This window comes from Calypte anna, chromosome 3 (genome assembly GCF_003957555.1).
Source record: "Calypte anna isolate BGI_N300 chromosome 3, bCalAnn1_v1.p, whole genome shotgun sequence".
Lineage (NCBI taxonomy): Eukaryota > Metazoa > Chordata > Aves > Apodiformes > Trochilidae > Calypte > Calypte anna.
The window spans coordinates 41,839,958-41,864,063 of NC_044246.1; the positions used below are offsets into that span (position 1 = coordinate 41,839,958).

General features: G+C 43.0%; 1 protein-coding gene across 1 annotated transcript; it reads left to right on the forward strand.

The window, feature by feature from the left end:
* The first annotated feature begins 2,934 nt into the window (after positions 1-2,934).
* On the forward strand, positions 2,935-23,320 carry BFSP1 (beaded filament structural protein 1). The gene is made up of 8 exons (XM_030448039.1): positions 2,935-3,534; positions 10,681-10,741; positions 13,903-13,998; positions 15,169-15,261; positions 15,969-16,076; positions 18,459-18,679; positions 20,057-20,142; positions 21,995-23,320. Exons 1-8 carry the CDS (start codon positions 3,164-3,166, stop codon positions 22,936-22,938), a joined length of 1,980 nt encoding a protein of 659 aa, XP_030303899.1. The 5' UTR covers positions 2,935-3,163; the 3' UTR covers positions 22,939-23,320.
* Positions 23,321-24,106: the final 786 nt, after the last annotated feature.

Below are 24,106 nucleotides of genomic sequence, written 5' to 3' on the forward strand. Positions count from 1 at the left end.
GTAAAATAACTTCAAAAGACAGCAGCAGTGAACTGAGTGCCTCAGCTGGGCTGTACTGGTAGAGCCCCACCATGATCTCAGTTCCTATGAACTGAACAGTTACACCAACAAGCGGGCATATTATTACTGTGAAAATACTGAGCTTGGAAGATGAATTTAAAAACCCATAGCAAGCTGCCTATGGGGATCTGTTTTGACTCCTATCCTGCCTTGACCCACAAAAATCAAAGGAGTTATCCCCATTAGGAAAGTAGCAGAAATCCTATGGGGGGGGAGTACAGGAACCCCAGGGCTGCCCTGCAGCCATGGCCAACATGAGCTCAGCTGCCAGCCTGGCAAGCCACAGCTAGGGTTGGCCCTGTTCTTAGTAGATAGACAAGGTTTCATTTAGTTTGGGGCTTTTTGGTTTTTAATTTATTTAGATTTAGCGTGAGGAACTTGTGTTGGCTTAGCTAAGCAGTAAGGATTGGAAGCAGATTGATGGCACTACCAAAATCTGCTAATACTTTGTGTAAGGGATACATCCAAGTTAGTCTGTGAGAGAGTTTACAGCAATGCAAACAGTTAAGAAAAAAAACACCCACTTGTACCAGGGATTTACTGAGCTGTGCAGCAGTAAGTAAACGTCTGTTCTAGAGAGATGATGGTATATCGTGTTGTGCATTTAAACTGCAAAGAGCCAGCCTCCAGATTTTGTTCTGGAAAGGACAAGTCACGCACATCTTTTGGGGACAAAAGAGGAAAGATATGAATTGTTTCTTTATGTTCCTTCTTATTTATACTGCAGGCATTAGGTCAAATAGATTGCATGTTTTGTATAGAAGCTCTTTTGTGTGCACACTTACTGGTTTATATCTATTAAGCTTCCAAGCAGCAGATTGTCAGACTCTTCAGTAGTGTGCATATAGATATCCCTTGAGTCTTTGGGCCATCTTGAAATAGGAAACAGTGTGTGTGATGCCTTTTTAAGAAATTCACCTTGATGGTTTGTTAGATGAACTTAATAATTCAGTGCAGGACAGGAGCAGTTTGATTTTTCTGTGGTGTTTTTGATGCTCTCTGAAAGAAGAATAACAGTTGCAGTCCAAGCCCAGCTGTCTTGTTTTCAGGCTGTCTCATTCTAGTTTGCTGTATTTGAGCATTCGTGAGCAGTCTGGAGGTCAGGGTGTCTTCTTAAGCCACCCAGATCTTGTCCCACAAGCAATAGAACAAGAGGAAATTACCTCAAGTTGTACCAGGGTAGACCTAGATTGGATATTAGGAAAGATTTCTTCACCGGAAGGGTTGTCAAGCACTGCAACAAGCTGCCCAGAGCACTCATGGAGTGACCTTCTCTGAAGGGATGTAAAAGACGTGTAGACATGGTGCTTAGGGACATGGCAGTGCTGTGTTAATGGTTGAACTTGAGGATCTTAATGGTCCTTTCCAACTAAAATGATTCTATCACTTAAGATGCATGGGGTCAGGGGTGCTTCCAGCCCCAAAGAGAAGGATGAAATAATACTCACATAGGCTATTGCTGTATGGAAAGGCTCTCTGAAGCCTAAAAAACTCTTGCCATAAAAATACACTGCCTGCAATACAGCAGAATCTACTTTCTGATCTCTTCTGGAAGACTAACTTTGTAAAAGGCTCAGCTACATTGTTCAGCTGGGCAAGCTTGTCCAGTCAAAGAGCTGCAAATGCTAGTGTGTTTGTGCAGTGTGGAAAACAGTGGTTTCATGTCCACTGATGTATGAAGATCCCAAACATTTCTAAAAGATCTACCCCTGCTTTGCTGTTTAGCTCTGAGGCTGCATTTGGAGCTTCACAACACTTGTGTAAAGCCTACTTTGATTTTCTGAAAGATCATTTAATCTTTCCCTATTAGACTTTCTGAAGCAGAATAGAAAAGTGTAGAAAACTTCTAATGAACTTTTTTTTTCCTATTGATTCATGTTCCGTAAGACAGAACACAAACTTGAGAGTCACCTGGGCATCCAGCTTCTTTGCCTCTGCGCTTGCTGTCAGTGAGGCCACTCTCTGTTAAGGTTCCAATAAGTTTGATTAAATACTGATGTAAGATGTGTTGAAAATAATCAAATAGTGACATGCATAAATTAATTATTAATAGAGATTTCAACATTGGATTGTCTTAGTATTTGGCATTTCAGCTTGGGTAGTAGATCATCTTCTGGAATAATGCACCCAAGAAACAGGATTGTGCAGATGAAAAACTAGAACAAAAAGTACTAGAGGAAATGCATCCATCACTTCCAGAAAAATTAAAGCCTCTCAGGAAATGGGAGTGCATGAGACTCCATTACAGTGGGAGTGAAGGGCGTGAAAGAAGGAAGAACAGATGGTGGCTCTCTATGGGATAATATGGTATGTCCAACAAACCTTGAGAGGACACGGTACTTAGCTGTCCCAGGGAAACTGACCTCTCAACATGGCCCCATTAGGCATGGGGCTTTTAGTACCATGGCTGCTTTGATGGCTCTCCTGCCAGGTAGAAATAACCTGCAGAAAAGGCTGACATGAAGAAGCCTGAAGTGTGAACCATTTGGCCAAATCCTGTACTTCGGGCAGGAGTTACATTGACGTTCATACATCATTCTATCACCCTAAATGATTGCAAAACTGTCAAATAACAAAATTCAAGCTCTACCATCCACTCACACCAAAATCCTGGCTCAGCAGAAGGCCTCTGCACACAGCCCTGGGGACACGACCACGGGACAAAGCTCTGCCCCCAACACAGCCATTTCATGAGCTTTGAGCTCAGCCTCCGAAACTGCAAAAGCACTCATTTTGTTGTCCGTGGATAATGCTTTAATCCACCGGGTGAAAGCTGGATGTTGCTCTCTTTTATTCTGGCTGTACATGATTGCAGCACCTGAAAAGATGAGCCCCTCGCCCCCCTACACCCGCTGCTCCTCCAAATTGCTGACAGCCTGGTGGGCAGCCCCAAGGCGGGGCCATCGGGATTTATTTAGTTCACCCCTCGCCAATGATTGCTTTAGTGCCATAAACCGCCCTGGACACAAGTCCTAATCATCTGGGGGGGTGATTATGTTCAGTTCTTCCTCCCCGAGCCCCCCAGACAAAATTCAGATCCAAACTGGAGAGACAGGTAGGCACGGAAGAGGGGAGCCCGGCACCGCACAGCCCCCCCGAAGCCATGTACAGGAGCAGCTTCCTTCGCGAGGTGCGCAAGGAGAAGTACGAGCGGTCAGATGCCTACGATGAGCTGCGGGGCTCTCCCGAATTCGACAGCCTGGCCCAAGCCCGGGGCCTGGAGAACCTGCAGGAGCTCAACGAGCGCTTCGCCAGCTACATCAACCGGGCACGCGTGCTGGAGCAGCGCAACACCATCCTGCGCAAGCAGCTGGAGACCTTCCAGCGCATGGATGAGCTGGTGGGCTTGGATGAAGCCTTCGCCGGGCAGATCGAGTTCAACCGCCAGCGGATGCGGGAGTTGGCTTCTGACAGAGCCAAGCTGGAGCGAGAGGAGAAGGATGCCCAGCGCATGCTCGACGAGTACCGCAACAAGTAAGGCTTCCAAATGGAAGAGGATGGGCTCTATCTTTTCCGTAGTTGATCTGTGTAGTGAGGATGGGTTTGGTGTCACCAGCTCCTTCCCATGCACACACAGGTGATGGCTCTCCGTGTCAATCAGAATTGGAGCTAGGGATGACATGTAAGTTCATGGTGAAAAGCAAGGTGGCAGCACTTAGGGAGCTCCAGCTCTACATTTCACAGTCTCACTGCTACTAGGCAAGCAATTGGCCTCTCCCCTCTGCCGCAGCAGGTCCTTGCTGTGGCATCTGTTGGTTGCTGTTGCTCATTAGCTTTAAGAGGATTGTACTCTGAGCCGCAAAGAGTTAAATTTAAAAAACAGGTCTTGTGTTTGAGCAGCAGAATTACATGACCCCAAACATCTCCTGAAACACGTGGGACATCTCTGAGAAACTCTTAGTTACGGGCACTGTCAGTTACAGGGGCCAGTCTGTGCCAGCCATTACAGATGAGGGATAAAATGAAAGTAAATAAAATTAATTGGGGTATGTGAAATTTGCCTTATTACCTTCCTTTTGTTTCTTGCATCCCACTATTTCCATTTTGTGCTACTAAAGAAAAAGCAGTAAGAACAGGTTTCTCTGGCTTTAACCTATCTTTAACCTCAGTGGCACCATAACTCAAAGAGCAGAAGCCTTTTGAGCTGAGGCATACAAGTGCCTCCAGGCATGTGTTGTCCCTTCCCTCAGCTACAGGCAGTGTTGGCTGTGTTGCTGAGTAAATTACACAATGAGATCTGGTGAGGGTTGCTCATAAAAGGACAGCTCACAGGAGAGAGGGGTCTTGGCTTCTCATTACTTAGCGGTCATGTTTTTTCCCTGCTAAATGTCTGCCTGCCTAGTTCACCCACAAAAATTTGGCAGCAGCATGAATGCTTAAGAGGAGCTTTTCATCCTCTTACCCACCAAAGGCTGAGGGGTGAACTCCATATAATGGGCTTTGAAACACTTCTCATTGACAATGGTGAGGAGAAAAATGAAATATTTTCAGCAAATGCAGTCTCGGTAGAAATTCAGCTACTCCCAAGCAATGCTTACCACACTTAGTGCTCCAAATGATTCACCTTCCACCTTATTAGAAATGTTTCTTCTGTCTTGCTGCTGCAGACATAGCAGTCCCTCAAGATTTCATCACTTGTCTACATCACAGAATTTTTGTCTGACCATGCCCAAACCACACGATCTTCCAGTCTGATCCTTCACCAATTTCCCCCTCCTTTGGACTAGGAAGCGTAAGACTGATGATATTTTACTCTTCTGTCTCAATTTTTCAACTGGAAACAGTCAGAAAACAAATGTAAGATAACTGAAGGCCGAGTTCATCTGTGTTTTTAAGCCATGGTCCCATGAGTTATTGCTAACAGCAGCTGCAAAGTCCTAACACATCCTCATCCTGCCCTCCCCAGCCCTGTACTCTGCTCGGTGCCCACTGCCTGATCTGTTGTGCTGCCACAGCTCTTCCTGCACCTCTCTGGGATTTGAATCAGGAAAATGAGTTTAAAAAAAATTAAAAATTCAAAATTAAAAAATAGCATCTCCTACCCACACAAGCTTGTGTGGGCCTCTGAGCTAGGGCTTAGCTAGGAAAATGCCAAGACTTGATCTCTCTTGTAGAGGGCAGCCCATCCATATGTTCTGAGGCTTAATGCTGGAAGTGGTCAGATGTCTATGATACCCTGTCTCTGTGCCAGCACGTAATGAGCACTTGGTTAGGCAGTTTTGTTTTCTAATATATGAGCAGGAAATTTAGCTATGAGCCAATGCTGTAATGTAGCTGTTTGCTCTGATACTTTTATGTCTTGATTACATTGCATCCATGAGATTTTGACTAAACTTGGTACTTAACTGCCTAGCTGCATATTAGTTAAAAGTATGTGCAAACTGTATAGAAATATGCAGTGTTATGATATAGCTGGGCAGAAATGCATTTTCTCTCTCTGGAGTACTTCAGACAGCCAAAGAGCCATTGCTGTGAAGCATGCGACTCCTTCTTTGATTTCAATTGTTTGCAAGAAAATTTGGAGAAACTAATAAGAAAAAATTAGCTTATACTGCCCACCCAAGCACTTTGAGGGTTAACTCAATGGTTTTCCAGTGGCAGGATTAGCCTTTTGACACAACGATGATTTTTATCTATCTAAAAAGAACTTATAATTAGAGTTGTTTTGTACAAGCTTCAAATAGGTGGGGAAGGATAAAGGACATTGAAAAAACCCTGGGGGGTAGACACTCAGAAAAGGGATTGTCGTTCTTCAAAGTGAGATTTAGGACCTTTTATACAGGTAGTTGGTGACTTTTTAGAAAAATGGTGCCTTTTCGTACAGTCCTGGGATGTTCACTCAGTGAATGTCAACAAAAGTAAAAAGGAAACTTTGAATATACCCAATCCAACAATAAAGATACACAGGGCCATTACAGGGCAATGGCAGTGGCTACTTTTTAACAAAATTGCCAACAGTTTACCTGAAGAAGTGAATTTTCACTTTATTTTTTCTCTTGGGAGCTGATTAATTTGACCTAAAGACAGACATGGAAGTTCCCTCATTGTCTGGAAAAAATGGGGGTGGTTTTGAAGTTGCAGGTTCTAAAACAAGGCCAGTATTCTGATGCCATGAACTCTGCCTTCTCACCCTGTTTCTAGCTCAAGGCCATCCTGATAGACATGGTTCCAGCTACTTAAACTTGTAAATAAAGGTCTCTAAAGAAAATATGGGAGGAATGATCTTCTGTGCCTTGCCTTCTGTAGCCTTGCCATGCTACTGAAACCAGAAGCTGATGGCTTGCTCTTCTACCTGGCTTTATACTGTCAGAAACAGTCAGTGCAAGTTTCTTGCTTCAGTTTGAAACATAAAGCGTCTACTTTTGGCACACTAGGATCTCTCAGAGTAGAGCATTTTGTATTAATTGGCAAATGGCTGTGACCTTCAGTACTACAAAGCATTATAGTTCCCAAGACCCTTTCTTTTACTCACGATCTAGAAAACAGATTTATGTCTGTAAGCAGACCTTTCAAAACTACATTTATGTAAGTAGACCTTTTAAAGCTACAGTCATACACAGTAGGGCCTGGAACTACTGTGTCTATACAATTAAATGTGCATGAACCATTGAAAAGTAGACCTTATGTTAAAATTTATTTTTAAATCCTCTGTAGCCACATTCACAGCTTTCCACATTAACATAAATAATTCAGACTTTGCACCAGTGAGAATTCTTTCTCTTGCAACTAAAGCATTGCTTGGAATTATTTGGATGTGTCTCATAATAAGACTAATTATGCTAATTTTATTGGGCATCATTTTTATAGCACTATTACAGCTGGTGTGGGAAAGCACTGTATTTCTCTCTCCACGACAGCAAAAAAGTTGCTGAAACCCAAATTTTAGTACCCTTGACTGAACAGGATTAATTAACTTCATAAATTAAAAGTCATGCTAGTCAATTGTTTCATTCAAAATTCATTCATTGCTAATCTTGTGGGTTTTGCATGCCACGTGTTTCCCTGGAAGTTGCAAGACACAGGAATCGGCTTTGTGTTCTCCAAGCTGCATCGTGTGGTGTTGCTCATATGAGCTGACAACCTTTGGGGCTGTGGTGAAGACTGAACACCCATGAGAGAATTCAGAACCAGATCTGTCTTGTGGGGAGCAGTAGGGACCCCATAGCTGATGACGATCAGCAAACCCATCTTTCAAGCCCTGTCCATGGCGCTTGTCTCTGTGCTGGGGCTGCCCTTTTGGTGACTGGGAGAGCTTGGTCCTGCTGCAGGTGTGGGGGTCCTGCCTGTTCTGTTCCCCCTCCTTAGACTGCCAGAATCCTGCTCTATGATTGTCATCTGCATGGTAGCCACTTGCTGATAACACAGGTAGCAATCTGTGTTCATAAATCAGCAGAGTACAGCTCACACCAGGCTCATCCTAGCTTTTAGGGTATAAAATACAAGCATTATTGGCCTCTCTGCCACCCTTGAAGGACCAGCACTTTGTGGTTTGTTTGGCACCTAAGTAGCTGCTGCCTCTATTGAGACAAGGCTAGCAAGGTGCCTTGGGGAAACTGAAGCAGGGAAAAGTAGGAAAAAAGTTTAGCCTTGGCTTGTGGCAAGCAAAGAGGTTTTATATATTGCTGGAAAAGTTCAGTAAATTTTGACAGAGAGACATAATTTCTCTTTATATTAAAAGCACAGACTTGAGACCAAATTGAGGATTTATCTGGCCATGAGCATCATGCGGATGTAATGAGACTGTTTTCTCTGTGGAGATGAGCCAGGCCTTGTACTGCAGCAGAGGCAGGGTCTGAATAAAAGGGCCTTGCCCTGGCCCAGTATTAAAAGGGCAAGCTCAGCCTGTCAGCTGGCAATCAGAAAAGAGATGTAAAGTGCTGCTGGAACAGTGCTTTCCAGGTGGAGATACCAGCCCAGTGGTGGCCTTCCTTCCAGCATGTCTGATGCTCTCACCAGGCCACTGCCTCCACTCATGGGAGTGGGGCTCAAGGAAGAATACCTGTAAGTCTCTTAGTGCCCCAACAGAGAGCTGCTAACCTGGGAGGTGATGGGGACCTTTAAAGATCTGATCTGCTTTGTTTGCTCGTCAGCCCCCCTCTACTCCATTTCTTTTCCACTATGCAAAACCCAGTTAATTTCCTTTTTTTTTTTTTACTTTCTTCTTTTTCTAAACAGGCCAAAACGATTCATTGCAGCCCTAGATGAGACAGGCTTGTTTTTTTTAAATAAAAAAACAACAAAGCAGATGAACCTCATGGTTTTTAAGGTCTAGGGAAGGCTGGCTAGCAAGCATCAACTTGTCCAGCTAATTATGTTAACACTAAAATCAGGTCAGAATCACAGCAGAGTTGAAGTTTGACATCCGTTGCACTTACACAGGTATATTTCAGCAGGCAGAGAAGCATCATGAGATCTCTGAAGCATTTATAAAATGTCCTTAGCCCTTTTGCACCGAGGTTCTAGAGGAGATTGAACATCACTTAAAAGCAATCCTCTTTCAAAGGATAATCAGACAATAATGGTTCTCTCAAGGCTGTCAGGGGGGTTGGAGTAGATGATCTCTAAGGTCCCTCCCAACCTAAGCCATTCAATGATTCTATGATTTATGGCTGTGTGACACAGCAGGCATTTGGGCTGAGAGTGAAGGGAAATGTAGCTGAGTATTTTAGTCACTGAAAGAAATTTTGAGTGAGGACATAGCAACTGGGAAGATTTGAACACTTCTAAATGACATTAAGGCTGACGTGTAGACCCTGACTCTGTTGGGTGGTTTTATATTACTAGGAGTGTAGATCCAGCCTTTAATCATAGCTATATATTTGATTTTCACAGTCTGCCACAATCTGCTTCATTGTCAGACATTATCTAAGCTAATTGTTTATTGTCAACTGCACACAAAAATTTTCTGAGAGAGATAGGAATCTGGTTGGAAGTGAGCTAGTTAATCACCAACAGAAATAAAGGTGGTCTTGCTTTTGAAACTGAAGAATCTTGGTTCTCTCCTTGGAAGTGAACCCAGAATTAATACAATTTGGCATAAAGACTTTGTCTAGTTTTGTTGTAAAATGTAACACTTCAGCTGAGGAGGTTCACCAGTTCATAGGAATTATAATGAAACAAAACCTCATAGTTTTCACTTGTTTCTTTACTGTTCATGGTAAAAGTTGAAAACAGTCTAGTGGCAACCCTGCTAGTATTACGGGATTTCCAAAGAAGAGGAAACTGGGAAGGCAGAGCACCAAGTTGAGTCCATTTGTTGTGCTGAATTCTTCCTTTGTGGTCCTGGTCAGCTCAGGAGTGATGCCATCCTGTCAGCTTTCCAAGACGGAGTGAAAAATATGAGAATAACATTGGCTGGTCATCCTTGAGGAGATAAAAAGAAATAAGCAAGCTTGACATCATCTTTAAAAACTTGGTCCTTGATCTGTTTAGTCTAGGAACTGCCCTGTTGACAGGAGCAAGTCCTCTAGATGCCACCAGCATATCTGGACTGAATTGTGACAAGGACCTATCTATGTTCAGTTCTGAAATTCAGCAAGTGTTCACGCTTATGTTGGTGCCCATGACTTGTATATCCAGTATTTTAGGGAAGCAAAGGGATAAATGAGAATAGGCTGTATTTATATACTTTGGGACAGACAGCCACTTCTTCAGTACTGATGGCAAAGTCTCATTGCTATCAGGTGTTCCTGGCTGTTCTTTGCACACACACACACACCTTTTTTTTTAAAAATTATTTTTTAGTGGGGCCTATCCACTGCATTTCTCCTTCAAAACATGCTCATCAATAATTACATAAACAACAATAATCAACAATTTGAAAGTTTTATACTCTGCAGCTAAAAGGATTTCCTAGAAGATAGTTTTATCTAAAATACAAAAGCAGAGCCCTAATTCTTAGAGTATGTGCTGATTCCTCAAATCAAATACATGCATCTACTGTTCACTCAGAACAGGAACATGCACATCATGCACTTGTGGTCATTTTATAAATGTATAGAATAGTTAGCCAAATGCAGTCCTTATAAAGACTCACGTGTGATTTTAACCAAGCTGAAACATGCATTGCTATTAAAGAGGACACAAAGCTTGATCTATCAAAGCATCCTAATATACAACATCATTCAAGCACAATCAATCTGTGGAATTGCAACCTTGGTGTTTAATTTTGCTGTCAAAAAAATGCTTATCAAACAACATCAGGTAGCACAAAAAAACAAGTACAATATATTTAAATGCTAATGTGCAAGTGTTTCAAATACTCATGTGCTAACCACTGATGAATGGCTGTCACTGTAATCCAATTCCAGTTGAATAGATTTGTAAATAATCTATTCTTGGTCTTTCTCTCAAAAAGTGATGGCAAATATGTGGCATTCCATTGTCTTCTAGTACATACATTGAGGTCAAGAAATCAGTAAATTCTGGAACTACTCTCAGCATCTGGGAAAAAAAATATGAAATGGTAATGCATAGATATCTTTTGGGCCTTTTCAAGATTAGTATTCTGCCTGAGCTTGAAGCATATGTTGTACATTATGTACATTATTATGTACAGATGACAATGCAGTTTGCAAAAGGGTGAACCATTGCACTTCATCTCCTTTGTTCTATTTGCAGGTATAGAAATGAACGTGAATATCAGCAGAAGCTGAAAGAAACCCTTGAACGCCTTAATAAGGTAAGACTGGAAAAATGGAAAAGGCCCTTATAACCTTTTTTCCCCTTTGGTTTAATTTACTACAAGCAAGCTGCTTTGAAAAAGCACTGGGAAGATAAAATATCAAAGGAAAACATTTCTTGTAGTGTAGTGCCCTTCTCTGCACACTCCTGCTAGTTTGTGTCATGTAACGTGCCATCTGCACCCCACAGCCTCAGCTTTGCTCAGAACTTCAATAATTTTTTGGTAAGACCAAGGACTAGATGGATCTGTTGCGTAACACTCCTCTTGGAGCATCAGCAAATGGCTTCAACATTCATCTTCAGGACCTGGAGGTGACATATGTGTGGCTCTTTTTAACTCCTCTTCCAATTCAGCTACTACATTAAATTATATTTAGAACTGATATCATGACATGAGAAAACGATGGTAGTGTCCAAGTCTTGAACAGACTAACAATCCTGATGGGTTTCAAAGCTTCTCGGTCCCTTGCAAGGTATAGACAGCCCTTCCCAGGAAAGACTCTAAACTTCCCATTAGGCTTCAAAATAAAAGAGGAGCCACTAATACCCCTGATTTGTTCCTTTTACAGTGAAACATAGGGAGTGTTTGTATCAAGTTGCACTTCCCTGGACTTATATAATGGGAAAAGAAACAGTAACAATAACAATAATAATAGGGCTCAGAGAAAACATAAAAGTTTAGTCACATATTTAGGAGGTTTTCAAACCAGGTCTTAGTGAAACTGAGAAAACCTGATTCATCCTCTCTTGCTACTAGCTTTTGAGTGAAGAAAGTTGCATTGTATCTTTTCCCAGTTCTTTTTTTTACAGTTTATCCTTCATCTTCTGTATTGGGAAACAGTTAAAGGTGGATTAATAGAGATTCTTTTTATTTCCCATCTACAAACAGCAGGAACTGCTTCTTCTTGAGCACTGTCATATCAACGACATGCATATTTTATATTTAAAAGGTGTATTTTAGCGTTTCTTTATCCACTGAATTCTAAATATCCTGTGTAAGTGCTATCTAAATATCCTGTATAAGTGCTATTTTGCAGTGCATTAATAGGCCTCTTGGACACTGCAAGCTCTTAAGAAATATTTGTGGAGACAGATATTTTGTAAGGGGTAGAGGTGGGGCTGGTGGGTCCATCTTCATGGCTCTTCTCAGCTGATCTCTGGAGAAAGATAAGTGAGTTGATTTCACAACCCCAGCACAAGACAAAATCTTGAGCTGCAGAGGATGTTTTTATTACACTTTGTGTCTGGGCTGCCCCCCTTGCAGCAGCTTCTTGAGTTGGGGCACCAGATCCAGAGAGAATGCAGCTGATTTTCTGTTGGTGCTCAAGACACAGTCTGAAACCTGCATGGTGCAGATGTAAATTCATGCCTTCTAATACAGATGGAGAATCAGTCTGGAAAACCAGCAGACAGTGGTTCTGGTGACATCTAAGGGATTTCTCTTCCATAGTAAATGAAAATGCTGCTTAAATGACATGGATCAGCTTTCTGAAGTAGAATGGATTTTTTGTAATTGTCTGAGTAACAAATACTGCAAAGTTAGAAGAAAATGTGTAGATTCTTCTCTCTTCTGATACACAGCACCCATGCAGCTGGTCTACCTGAAAACAAAAGTATTTTTCCCCTTTGAAGAAACATTTGGAAAGCTGAACTCTGCTTTTGCTTATTACATGCAAAAATATTTGCTTATCAGTATTATCTAGGAGGTTTTTTTGGCTCCCCCCCAAACCTCCCATCATGGCTATTGTCGTGCTGATCTTCTTCTCAATAGGAAGGCAGAGGAATGCAGAACAGCAGCGGTCATTCCTGATGATTGGCTCTGAATGTGCTGGTCTGGATGGGCCTGAATCAGCTGCTGTCTCACAAAGCAGAGACTGCTGGAGAGGTCTGTGCCTGGGAGGCTCAGCAGCATAATGAGACAGCTAACATCACACATTTTTGGGAATAGTGCATGCTGTGCATGTGCAAAAAGGAAAATCCTTTTCTACCAGTCAGATGCTGCGCCCAGAGATTTCACTGGTTCAATCTGCAACCTGCCCAAGATCCACTCACCAAGACATCTTCACAGCTTGTAATGGCAGACAGGTGATTTTAAAGGAGCACCTTTAAATCCTTTTTTTTTTTTCTTTTACACTTTGAGTTCTATGCAGAGATCAAGACTTGTTTGAGGCAAATTGCAAACTGGTGGTGGAACTTCTAAGTTTTGTAGAGCTGCAAGTCAGATTCAGTTGACTACTTTAAAGATGCTTTCTGAGAAGCAGTATGTTTCAGTATTAGTTATGAAAAACCTAACCAAGAAGGCACGCATTAAGTAAAGAAAAATGTAGCTGTTCTTTTCACACTTACATATTTGTAAAATATATCCAAGTTCCTTGGAAATTTTTCTGTACTCAGGAGTTTGTATTAAATAGCATAACACAGGAAAAATTGAAATTAGGCCTTTGAACAGAAATGGAGACTTCACTGGATTTAAATACCTATGCCACTCACACTTAGGTTCTTTTGAGATCACGATTGCCTTATCTTCTCCCACCCCATTATCTTCTCAGTTAATGGGGTGTTATGTACAAGGTGATTTTTCTCTGGACTTTCTCATCTGTCACTTTTAGTTCCAGAAACAGCTCCAAATTGATAAACATTTGTGATACTTGAGAGCACACCAAAAGGAGTGAAAAGACTTTGGACTCTCCTGGGTTTTTTTATAAAGATTTCTTTTCTGGGGATTTAAAAAAGGCATTGGGATACCTCAGGTCCTGTCATAAACACTGGAGAAATCAATGCCTTAGTCTGTTGATGTTAATCTGTTTCAGATTTATGCACCTCTGGCAAGCTTTTAGTATCAAAGATTGGCATTTCATAGTATCTATTACTTCAATCCCAGCATTCAGAAAGCATATGGTAAACATATTTTGACAGTGCCAGTGCCAAACTATGTCAGAAGTTATATTTGTGCTGAAAAACAGTGTGTACAGTGGGAGATCAAGATGAATAAGGTGTCTGTTGTTTCTTGGTTTCATAAGACTTGTTTCTCCCTGTAGACTTTAATTCTCCACCCAGGCTGCTGCTTGTGGACAAGGACTCATGATATGGCTAAGTGGCTGCCGTGGTTCTTACACTCCACCCTACATGCTGACTGTGCCATGTGTCTCTGCATTGCAGGAAGCTGATGAAGCACTGCTGTGCAACCTGGAGCTGCAGATTGAGTCCCAGTTCCTCCAGGATGACATTAATGCCACAAAGGACAGATACAAGAAGGTAAATGGCTGAATTTGCCATCTTCTTTAGCTCTACCTCCTAGAGACGTGTGAAGCCTTGCCCTTCTTCATGATCTTTTCCAGTGGCAGCTTAAAGCAAACCCTGTTTGTGATGGGTAAATATAACACTATATATTTTCAGAGGCCACAACATTGCAGTGTGGAGGTCAAGCTGAATGGCTGTAGGCCTCCAAATTGACTCCCTCAGGGACTAATGCCTATAACTGTACCAGTGTCTTGAGTTTGTTTGTAGTGGAACAAAGCAATCAGACGCCTCTGATTACCGAGAAGTGGGTGTGAGCCGGTATCAAATCCACCTGTGCCCAATTAGGGCAGGCCCCCTATTGAGCATGTGCAAGACCAGGGGGCCAATAAAAGGTGAAACTCACAGCCACAGACTAGCTCACTCCTGAACACTGTATTACCTTTATTGTGCCACTAGTGCTCATTGTCTCCAAGGTGAGGCTCTTGTGGCGCAGCTGGTTAAGACCCAGTACTGCAATGCCGAAGGCCCTGGGTTCGAGACTCCACAGAGAGTAGAGTTGTTTTGTCAACATTTGTTGACCTGTTTTCACAGTTCAACCCAAAGTGCTGGTCAAGCTGTCTTGTATTTCATGCTGAGAAGGTATTGCTTTTGTCAGGGGAAGAAATCCATTTTTCTGGGCCTTCCTGTTACTCAGAAAGCATTGCAGTTGATCAGGAAACAAAGCCTGTGGCCATATGATTACACTGCAGCCAACTTTAACATGTGCAACCCCTTTCTTTCACTTTCCTGGGGGAGCTGTGAGCCTTGGGATCTGGCCACTGTCTCATCTTTGCTTCTTTTGAAACAAGAGGCTCACTTTTTTTGGGACACATGCAAAGGTACTTTTGGTTCTTATGTTGAAAATCTCCTGTGAAATCAGGAATACTTAAATTAAGATTAATTAAGACTGAACTATATTTTCACTTAATGAACTGCCTGTAATGTACTCTCAGCTTGAAACTGTTAACACACATGCACTCAAAACCAGGTCTAAAACCACATTCCAACCCCAAGTCTGAACATGACCTGGACTTTCATATGCTGAAAGAATTGAGTACCTAGGAGTAAGCCCCAGAACCGGAGTACACCGAAGGGAGCACCTCGCTATGATATTTTCTGATAGAAATGGTTGTTATTTCACCACAGAACCTTATGGAAATCCAGACCTACGTCAATGTTTTGCAGCAGATCATCCAGACAACCCCTCGTGTGTCTCCTATAAGCACTGGCATATGTGAGGTAAGTATTGACTTTGATGAATTCATGCTGCTCTAAGTAAGAAAGAGAAAATGCGTACTCCTAAAGCATCCCAGGTCCTCTAACTTCACTGCAAGGTCAGATGAAAACCAGAAAAACTATGAGTAAGTACTGAATATGAAAACAATGCCCAACTGTAGCTTTGGAAAAATTAATTTATCGGGAAAATAGAGATTTAATTAGTCAGGTACACTCCAGCTTATGCATTAGCCCCTCAAATGGTTAGTTCAAAGGTAGCTGAAGTGTAGTTATGCTTCTTATGTGTGGAGAAGCTAGCAGGATATATGAGTATTTACTGAGAAAGTAAATCTTGTCCTGAAGGGTTGAGATGTAGTGAAAATTTGTACATCAAATAAATTGCTGCAGACTAGATGGAAACCTGGTGATTTCCACCAATATTAGTGACTGCACCAAGAAAATTTATAGGTTGGTAGAAGATATTAAGAGCTGTATCTGCAGGGTCTAATTTCAACATAAGCTGTACTTCTACAGTCCTGCCAGCCTGAAACTTTTTATTCTTAAAGCCAGACCACAGATACTTACTTGAGGTTCATTAGCCTTGTTTATATTTGTCTTTTGTCATTTTCTGTTTGTCTTTACAGTATGTTTCCAGTGGCAGAATTTCTTTTGGCTCTTTTTAAAAGAGTGAAACATACTTTCCTGTACACACATTGTTTTCTTCCAACCAGGAAAAACTGATAGCAGAAAGGAGGATCCCTGTTCTGCAGAGCCAGCTGGAGGAATACAAGAGCATCCTCTGCCAGCTACAGGCACAGAAATACAAACTGCAAACAGAGGTACTGCCCTCACTAGCTATAAACACAACCATGATGTTTATGAACTCTGCTCTTTTTATGGTCACATGGTGAAACCTGAGTGGACTTTAAGAGGGTCTGGTGAACTCAGTTGACTTTTAGGCATGTTTTTTTTTTTAGTTTTTCCTTTTTTCTTCACTTGTTTCATTCCCATTCTCTCAGTGGTCAAAATTGTCAGATTTAGGTGGCCAGGGATGGCTGTAGGCATTGTAGCCACAATGAAGCTGGCTTTGTTTACCAGGGTCACTGGTGGGAGAAGGTTTCCACATTGCAAGTAGGTTCCTGCAGGACAGAGTCAGCAGGAGGTTGTGGATGGAAAAGTCACACAGGGATGGGCTTACTTGCTTTCTTAGTTACTGAGCTCCAGCTGGAAATTGGCTTCATGAAGAATAATGGGAGACCTTCAGGACTCTGCTCAATTCCTTCCACCAGTGCCACATACTATAGTGAGCTTGCTGTGAGAAGGACTGGACAGACTTGGTAATCAACACTGAAATCAGTGTCAAGCTGTATTTGGCATCCTGTGTTCATCACTGTCACTGCTAAGTACTAAGTCAGTGCCTTTCCTGTACTTAGACACTAGGAGCACTGAAACCACCTGCTTTTTGCCAGTACCTGGTTTGTAGGAAGTGACTGGCCAAGACTTTGACTCCTTGCTTCTGCCCACCACCCAGCCAAACCTGTTGTAAATCAACCTTCCTTCTGCAGCCAGTGTCTCCAAGCAAGTGCAGTGCAGGATGAAGGTGGCATAAAGTGGAAGAACAGCTGAAGGCCACTGTGAATAGAAATCAGACCTGGATAACAGTCAACAGCAGGTCAAGATCTACCTTCACACAGCTAAATGTTTCTTAGTAGATAGGAATGGAGATCAATCACTTTATGGCCCCCAAATACGTCTTCCTTTGTGCCTTGAGTTGTCCATCCTGCATGAGGGGAATGATATGCTGACATGAAACACCTTCTGGTGGGATTTTGGACTCCTCTGGACAGCCATAGCCTCAGCTCTTAACTTCTAGGCATAGCTTCTTTCAGTAGGGCACTTGAGGACAGTACTACTCTGAGGTCTTTTCATTGGTCTCTTTCTCATGTCTGGTGCTCTGATGGAATGGACATGTGCTTTGGGGATGGCAAGAATCTATATAGTGATAAGTGAGATAATGAATCAATATAGAAGATAGGGGAGAAGATCAGTCTTCTACTGGGAGACAGAGAGAGGCACTCTTTTGAGGAATTACCATGCTGCATTCAAAATCACATCTTTGTGTCCCATTTAGAAAGAGTTTATTAATTTCTTTATTCTCATGCCTTGAGATGTAAAGAGTGAACTAACTTCATCAGTGGAGGTCAATTACATGGTTGCTTGTGATGGTGAAGGCTGGGTCTGATGGCTGAAGTGTTTTGAGCTCAGTTGCTTTCCTGGTTTTTGACCTGATAGCCGTGTTGCTGAGAGGTTCCCCCTTCATGAAGCACCAAAGGGGCTGGTGGAACATGTTGGTACTGTAATATGGGACTTAGCTCCAAAATTTAAGCTCTTAAAGGTTTTTTGAAAACCTTATCTGTAACGTATAGAGATAAATCAATTATTAAACAATCCATTACTTAATTGCCCATTAGCTTTTTGTGATTTCATGTCCTTAAAAGCTGTTTCAAAAGGGAAGAAAACCCTCAAGTGATAAAGGAACTACAATAAATAGTAGAAAATAGCAGAAGAAAGAGCAGAATTACACCACCAAATAGCCCACCTTAATCTCCTGACCCTTGTTTTTGCAAGGCACTTATTGCCACTGCCTGGCTAATGTGCTCTTCAGTGACTAGAGTTGAAGCCCTGCTGCACACCAGGTATTTTGTCTCTAAAGTGAAAGAACCAAGGAATTGAATTTAAAAAGGAAGCTTTTTATTTGAAACAGACCCTTATTTAACCTTCAGTGTGTGGTCTGTGGACCACAGAGAAGAACAGTGTTTGCTCGGGTGCATCTTCCCAGTTGAACGCTTTTGCTTTCCTCGTAAAAGCTTTTGCTTTCTTCACTGCCTGCTCTGCTGAGGCCATTCACCATGAGCTGTGGGACACACAGCAAGGCATCAGCCAGCCTCTTGTGCATGGGGAAGGAGACATCACTCAGCTTTTTTCCTGGTTCGTGGTCACCTCGTCATCCCTATTTTGGAACAGAAGGCTTGAGAGAGATAATGGGAGTGGGCGGGAATTACCGGGTTTGAATAACTAAACAAATGCATGAAACTGCTGTGTTTCAGCAGTTCAGTCTCACATATTGCAATAAAACATGTCTTGACTTTAATTACCCTTGAAGTATGGGGATGCTGAATGCTTCAGAGCTGCTGCCTTCACCCATTAATTTTGTTTACCAGACAACCATGCTGGAGCAAGCAATTAAAAACACCCAAGAGAGTTATGATGATGAAATTCAGCTTTACAACGAGCAGATTGAAAACCTTAGGAAGGGGATAGAGGAGGCTGAGAGGACCTTGGAGAAGTACACAACTGACTGCCGCCAGCTTGTCATCTACCAGCAGTCCCTGGAGAACGAGCTGGAGCGGTACAAGCGGATCATCGAGAATGAGGACAGCCGGTAAGGCTGGATTTCTGGAGTCTCCCAAGGGGGGCAGTGATCTCTTCTATCTCCTTTGAAAAAAAATTGTTTGAGGGCATTTGATTCACCTAAAGCTCTTCCTGTTTCACGCCTTTCACTGGTAGAGATCCAGAGACAAGAAGGTAAATAGATGCAAAATCCAGTCAAGCCTCTGCTAAGGAAAGGCTCATTTTGAGTTTCTTCGTACAGTCTCCTTTCTATAGAGTGTCCTGGTGTCGGTGCACATTGGTCAGGAGCATACAAGAGCATTTTGGACGTTGTTTCCACTGCCCAGGTGTTAGTGAAACTTGCTAGGGTGTTACAGGCAGGTTGGTCTCATAGGGCTCAGGGCAAGCGTCCTGTAAAGCAAGGCACCCTTCACACCCAACCTATTTTTCAGGCAAAGGGTTTAAGAAATGTTCAGGGATTTGGGTTGTGTTTAAACCTACGGAGGAGCACTGGCTCCCTCTAGTGTCAGACCGTCAGCCTCACAGGAGAAAAGGAGCTGGGGCTTTTGCCTCAGCTCCCGGTGCTGCCTGCTCAGGCAGATGCAGCAGAGCCAGAGCCCTGAGCGACCCAATCACTGCTCTGGATTGTCCAGAAGATGCAGGGCAGGGACACTCACTAATAGTCTATCAGTGTGTGGAATAGAGATTTCATTAATTTTCAGTGTCTCATTTTGGACACTGTTCTGGCTAGGAATATCCTTGCAGGGTAATTCTCAGTGCCAAAAATAAAAATTAGTATCTTTTGCATATCTGTACCAGGTGTATATCCTCCCTACAGGCCAAAATAGTCTCTCACATTCGGGCAGAGCAGCCTGGAAAGGCCAAAGATATAGTAACTGGTTTGCAAATAGTCCAGCCTCTCATTTTTTATTTTTAAGCCTAAATGCCACTGACTATTTAGTTATTTTCCAAGGAAGACTGCTCAGTTTTCTTCTTGCCCTTCTGAAGTCAGGCACATGCAGGTAACATTGCAATGGCTACCAAATTTATTACACTGGCCAACATTTACAGCTGTTGCTGATCTCTGGTAGGTGTGAATTGACTGCCCATCCACAAAGAATTCCCATTCATTCAAAGTGCTGTGCTAAATTACAAGCCTGTTGCCATGGGTTTTAATTACTAGTGTTCTTTACCTGATGGAACATCCCACATCTCCTGCTGGTGGAAACCAGCCCAAGTCCTGTGAAGGTGCTGTGGCTGTGCAGATTTTCCCCAGACAAGAAACAGTCTCCTGTCATTCTCTTAGACTCCTCACCACAGAAAAAAACCTTAGACTTCTTTAACCTCCATGCTTCATTTTGCACAATTTCATTTGCTCTTGATGGAAATGAGGGGGAGAGATCTGACCGATGCGCGTCTTCTCCGGCAGGTTAAACTCTGCTATAGCGGGAACGCCAGTCACACTCTTCACGCAGATCTATAGACCTGTCCAGCCTCAAGCTTCGAGGGGAAGAGGTAAACCTGTGACATGTCTTCCTGTGTCTGTCAAGAGCAGCATCACTGTATTTTGTTTTTCCAATTGTCATCCATATGAACACCAGCTGCGACAGCCTGGCTCCAGGCTAAGTAAATTTCAGCTTACCTCAGCTAGTTTTGGGACAGCAGAGGCCAAAACCACAATTAAAAGAGTTTCTTCACTAATTTCTGCAATCTACTGCTTAAGCTTGTCAATAAAGCAAAGTCAGAAGGCACTTGAAAATATGGAAAGAGCTGGGGGTTATGTGCTGACTTGAGTTGTTGGCCCACACTTCAGTCGCATATGAAGAGCATCAGGGCACGTGGAGTGCTGCAGGCAGGCAGAGGGCACAGGCTTGAGACCCTTTACGTCCCTGGCTTCCTCTGCATGGTGTTTCTTCTGTGTTCTATGATTGCTTGTTAGACTTGGGATGCTTGTAAACCTGATGGCAAGGAAATGGCCAGGGCTAAACTAGTGAGTCCCCTTTTAATAAAGAGGGGAGTTGGTTTACAGAAGGTGGCTCTAGGTACTAATGTGTAGGATAACTTAGTGAACCTTAAATCCAAGGCTTGCCATGGTTTTACTCACAACCAGCTGTCCTGACTACAGAGATAAGCTGTCAAATGAAAGTTTTTTTGGAGTGTAGTTTTAATTTTGCTAACTGCTCTGTGAACTGTAGCAGTATGATATCAAATGGATTCATAATGCCTGAAGCCAAATCCTCAGCAGCTGTAAATAACTACTGACCTGCAAAGTGTTGTTTTGCACCAGCTGAGGAATTGGCCCATTTCTAGTCACACCTCAGCATCCTACCTGCAAGGGTGTTTCATGGGCATTACTGTGACATGGGACAAAACAGCTGCCTTAGGGAAAGCATATTAGTACCTTTCTGTCCCCCTGTTCCTGTAATTCCCATCACCAGCCTCCTTTGCCCTAGCCATTGATGCCATGAAAATGTGTAGCCTACCCACACTCCTCCTGCTGCTGAACTGCCATGGACTCTGTGGCTGCTGACTGCCCAGGAGATGAGAAACACAGCCCGTGGGCAGGGCTTCCTTCTGCTCAGTGTCAGTGAGGGATGCCAAAATACTGCTCCTCAGCACCGAGCTCCGTGCCTGCTGGACACTCTCTGCTCCCTCCCCAGCTTCTGCCCATCCCCAAAACTGCTCAGGTACCTGGCTCACTTCTAGCCCCCCTGGTACACAAAGGTGAGGCATTTCTCTGCTGAGCCTGTCTTCAGAAGCACTGGAACATCTAGTGATGACACTCACCTTCACCATCACCCCACTTTTGGGCAACAGGCTGCTCACCCAGCAACCCTGCTCCCAGCAGGAAGGTTTTAAATAGGGCTTCTTGGGTGTTTTTTCTTCCCTAAACCCTTGCAAGAGTTGTAAAAGCCAGACAAGCTCTTCCCACTTAGTCCTGCTACGAGGCCATGCCTCTAACTTTGGGCACCTGGCTTCAGACTCTGCTGTGGGAGATGAGATTTCTTGTCTAGTCTACAGGGACAAACCCTGCCACAATGCCTTAGAAGAAGGTTCTGAGCCCAACTGCAGGCACTGTGTGCTCCTGAGGAGCATTAATGCTGGCCTGATGGGTGAGCATTTTGTGCAGTTGTCTCTCTTACATGCAGAATTATCCTGTCCTCGCACTGTGTATGGCAGTGGCAACCTCAGATACAAAAGGGGGCCTGTGCAAAAGAAGAGGGTGTTTAATGTGCTGACAGAAGCTGTGCTCACTTTTGCTGCTGCATTCAGCTATACACCTGCAGCAGTGAGGGTGGGAGGCAGCTGTAGCATTTGCAGCAACCGTGTTCAGCACTGTTCCTTGTTTTCTTTTGTTTTTCCTTAGACATCACCCAGGCCATGCAAGACATTGCCAGTGTAAAGCCCAGACAAAAAGCTCTTACAAAGAAAATTGCCAGGAAAAAGCTGATGTCTAAAGACCTAACAGATGGTCTCTCACCTGAAAGAATGTATGGAAGAACTCTGGAAGATTTTGACGAAGACCAGCTGGAGTTTAGGCATGAAGGCTCCATCACATGTGAACCTGGGCAAGAAGGATTAGAGCTTGATGACAAAGAAATGGGCCCAGAGGATGTACCTGATGGAGCCCAGATAAGCAAAGCCTTTGATAAATTGTGTAACATTGTGAGGGAGAAAATTAGAGTCTGCAAGAGACCAGAGCCTAAACCTGATGCCCAGCCCAAGGGGCGTTACGTGCTGGTAACAGGGGAAGAAACATATGAAGAGCCTTGCATCTTGGTCCCCTCCATCCCATCTGTGTCAGGGATCACTGTTTCCACCAGCAACGGGAAGGTCATGAATGGTGGTGATGTAGAGCCCATACCAGAGCTTCCAGAACCTGCTGAACCATCAGAAAAAGAGAAAGGGGATATCTGTGAAAGGAGGGAAGAGTTTGAAGTCCTAGATAAACAGAAAGAGGAAGAGAAAGAAGACATGGTTGAATGGGTTGAAAAAACAAGAGAAAAAATTGAACAAATCACAAAGTATCCAGACATTTCTGAGCCTGAGACAGTTCCTTCCCCTGGTCCGGTGAGCCCAACTGAGTCAGGAATGCTTCGAGAGACAGAATGTGGCCGAGAAGATAAGCAGGGCCTTTTGTTTAGGCAAGCAGGCTTGCCTGGCTCCATGAGCTATGAGAAGGTGGAGGTTGTGGAGTCCATTGAGAAGTTTTCAGATGACAGAATTCAGACATACGAAGAGACAGCGATGATTGTGGAGACGATGATAGAGAAGACAAGCAAGAAGAAACCAGGTGACAAAGGCTCTTAAGTGACACCCCCACACCCCAATAGTCAACTTGTCTGGCATAGTTATTAAATGATTTTTTTTTTTCTTTTCTGACTGAATGACACAGTAGTGAGATTTTTTTGCTGTTTGGTATGGAACAGATTGATACCTTGATGGCAATTCTGTCTGATGTAGGCTCACCTTTGGCACGACAAGTTATAGGCACATCCGATGCAATTGATTTTCATGATTAGGACAAGTTGAAAGTAATTATTATTATTATTGAGCTGCCTGGCTTTCCACAATATCCAGGACAAGTTTGCATATTCCTCTACTGCTCCTATAGCTGCTGTACGATCTCTCAGACAGGTGCAAATGTTAACTTGTGACATCTGGTTCATTTAATAAAAGTTTTGCCTTCTACCAAAGATACCCACTGTGGGTTTGTGTTGCCTTTACCACTGACTAATGGTTCCTACTAGTAAACATCAGCTGACTGCGTGTGCAGGAGTTTTTTCCAGGGGAAGGGCTGGATACCTGTTAAAATAACCTATTCTGAATCTCTCTCATTTACAGTCTTTAAACAGAGATATCCTTGGAAGACCTTTCTTTTTGGATTTAAAGATATACTGTTTTACGGTGTATCTTCTCAGAATAAAACTTGAAATGCCACCAAAATGGGGATAATCCTTAGAAAAGATACTAAAAGCATTATTTGTCTTTCACCAACACAACTTAAGTATTTATGAATGCCAACAAGCTTTTGAGCAGATGGCAGCCAACTCAAAAGACTGTGTGTTTTGGTATTGCTAAGATATTCCTCAGATTGTAGTGTTTTATAGTTTTAACACTCCCATGTGCTCCTGTCATAGCCCAGTCACTTGCAGTCCCATGGAGCTCCACGAGGTTGCTGGAACAAGCGATGCTTTGCCAGGTCCCCATGCCTGGGAAAACAAAAAGCAATGCTTCTGCAGCAGCCTCTTGCAGCTTCCAGAAATCTCTGACTCAGAAAAAGAAAGGAAAACAACAACTAGAATCTTTGATTTGTTTGTGCAAATATGGAGCTCTGTTTAAATTGCTGCTGCATCATTTAGGTCTCAGCTTAATTTAAGGCATACAAATAATTCCACTTAAGTGAGGTACATACTAATGTGCTTTGCTTTACTACATTGGGCTCTACACATTCCTTATCTCAAAATTTTCTTGTCAG

What these genes read in the sequence shown, in the direction of transcription:
- BFSP1 (XM_030448039.1), top strand. Translation starts at nt 3,164, where the DNA reads ATGTACAGGAGCAGCTTCCTTCGCGAGGTGCGCAAGGAGAAGTACGAG. An exon ending in CTCGACGAGTACCGCAACAA is followed by an intron (nt 3,535 to 10,680) that starts GTAAGGCTTCCA and finishes TTCTATTTGCAG; the next exon opens with GTATAGAAATGAACGTGAAT. An exon ending in CAAAGGACAGATACAAGAAG is followed by an intron (nt 13,999 to 15,168) that starts GTAAATGGCTGA and finishes ATTTCACCACAG; the next exon opens with AACCTTATGGAAATCCAGAC.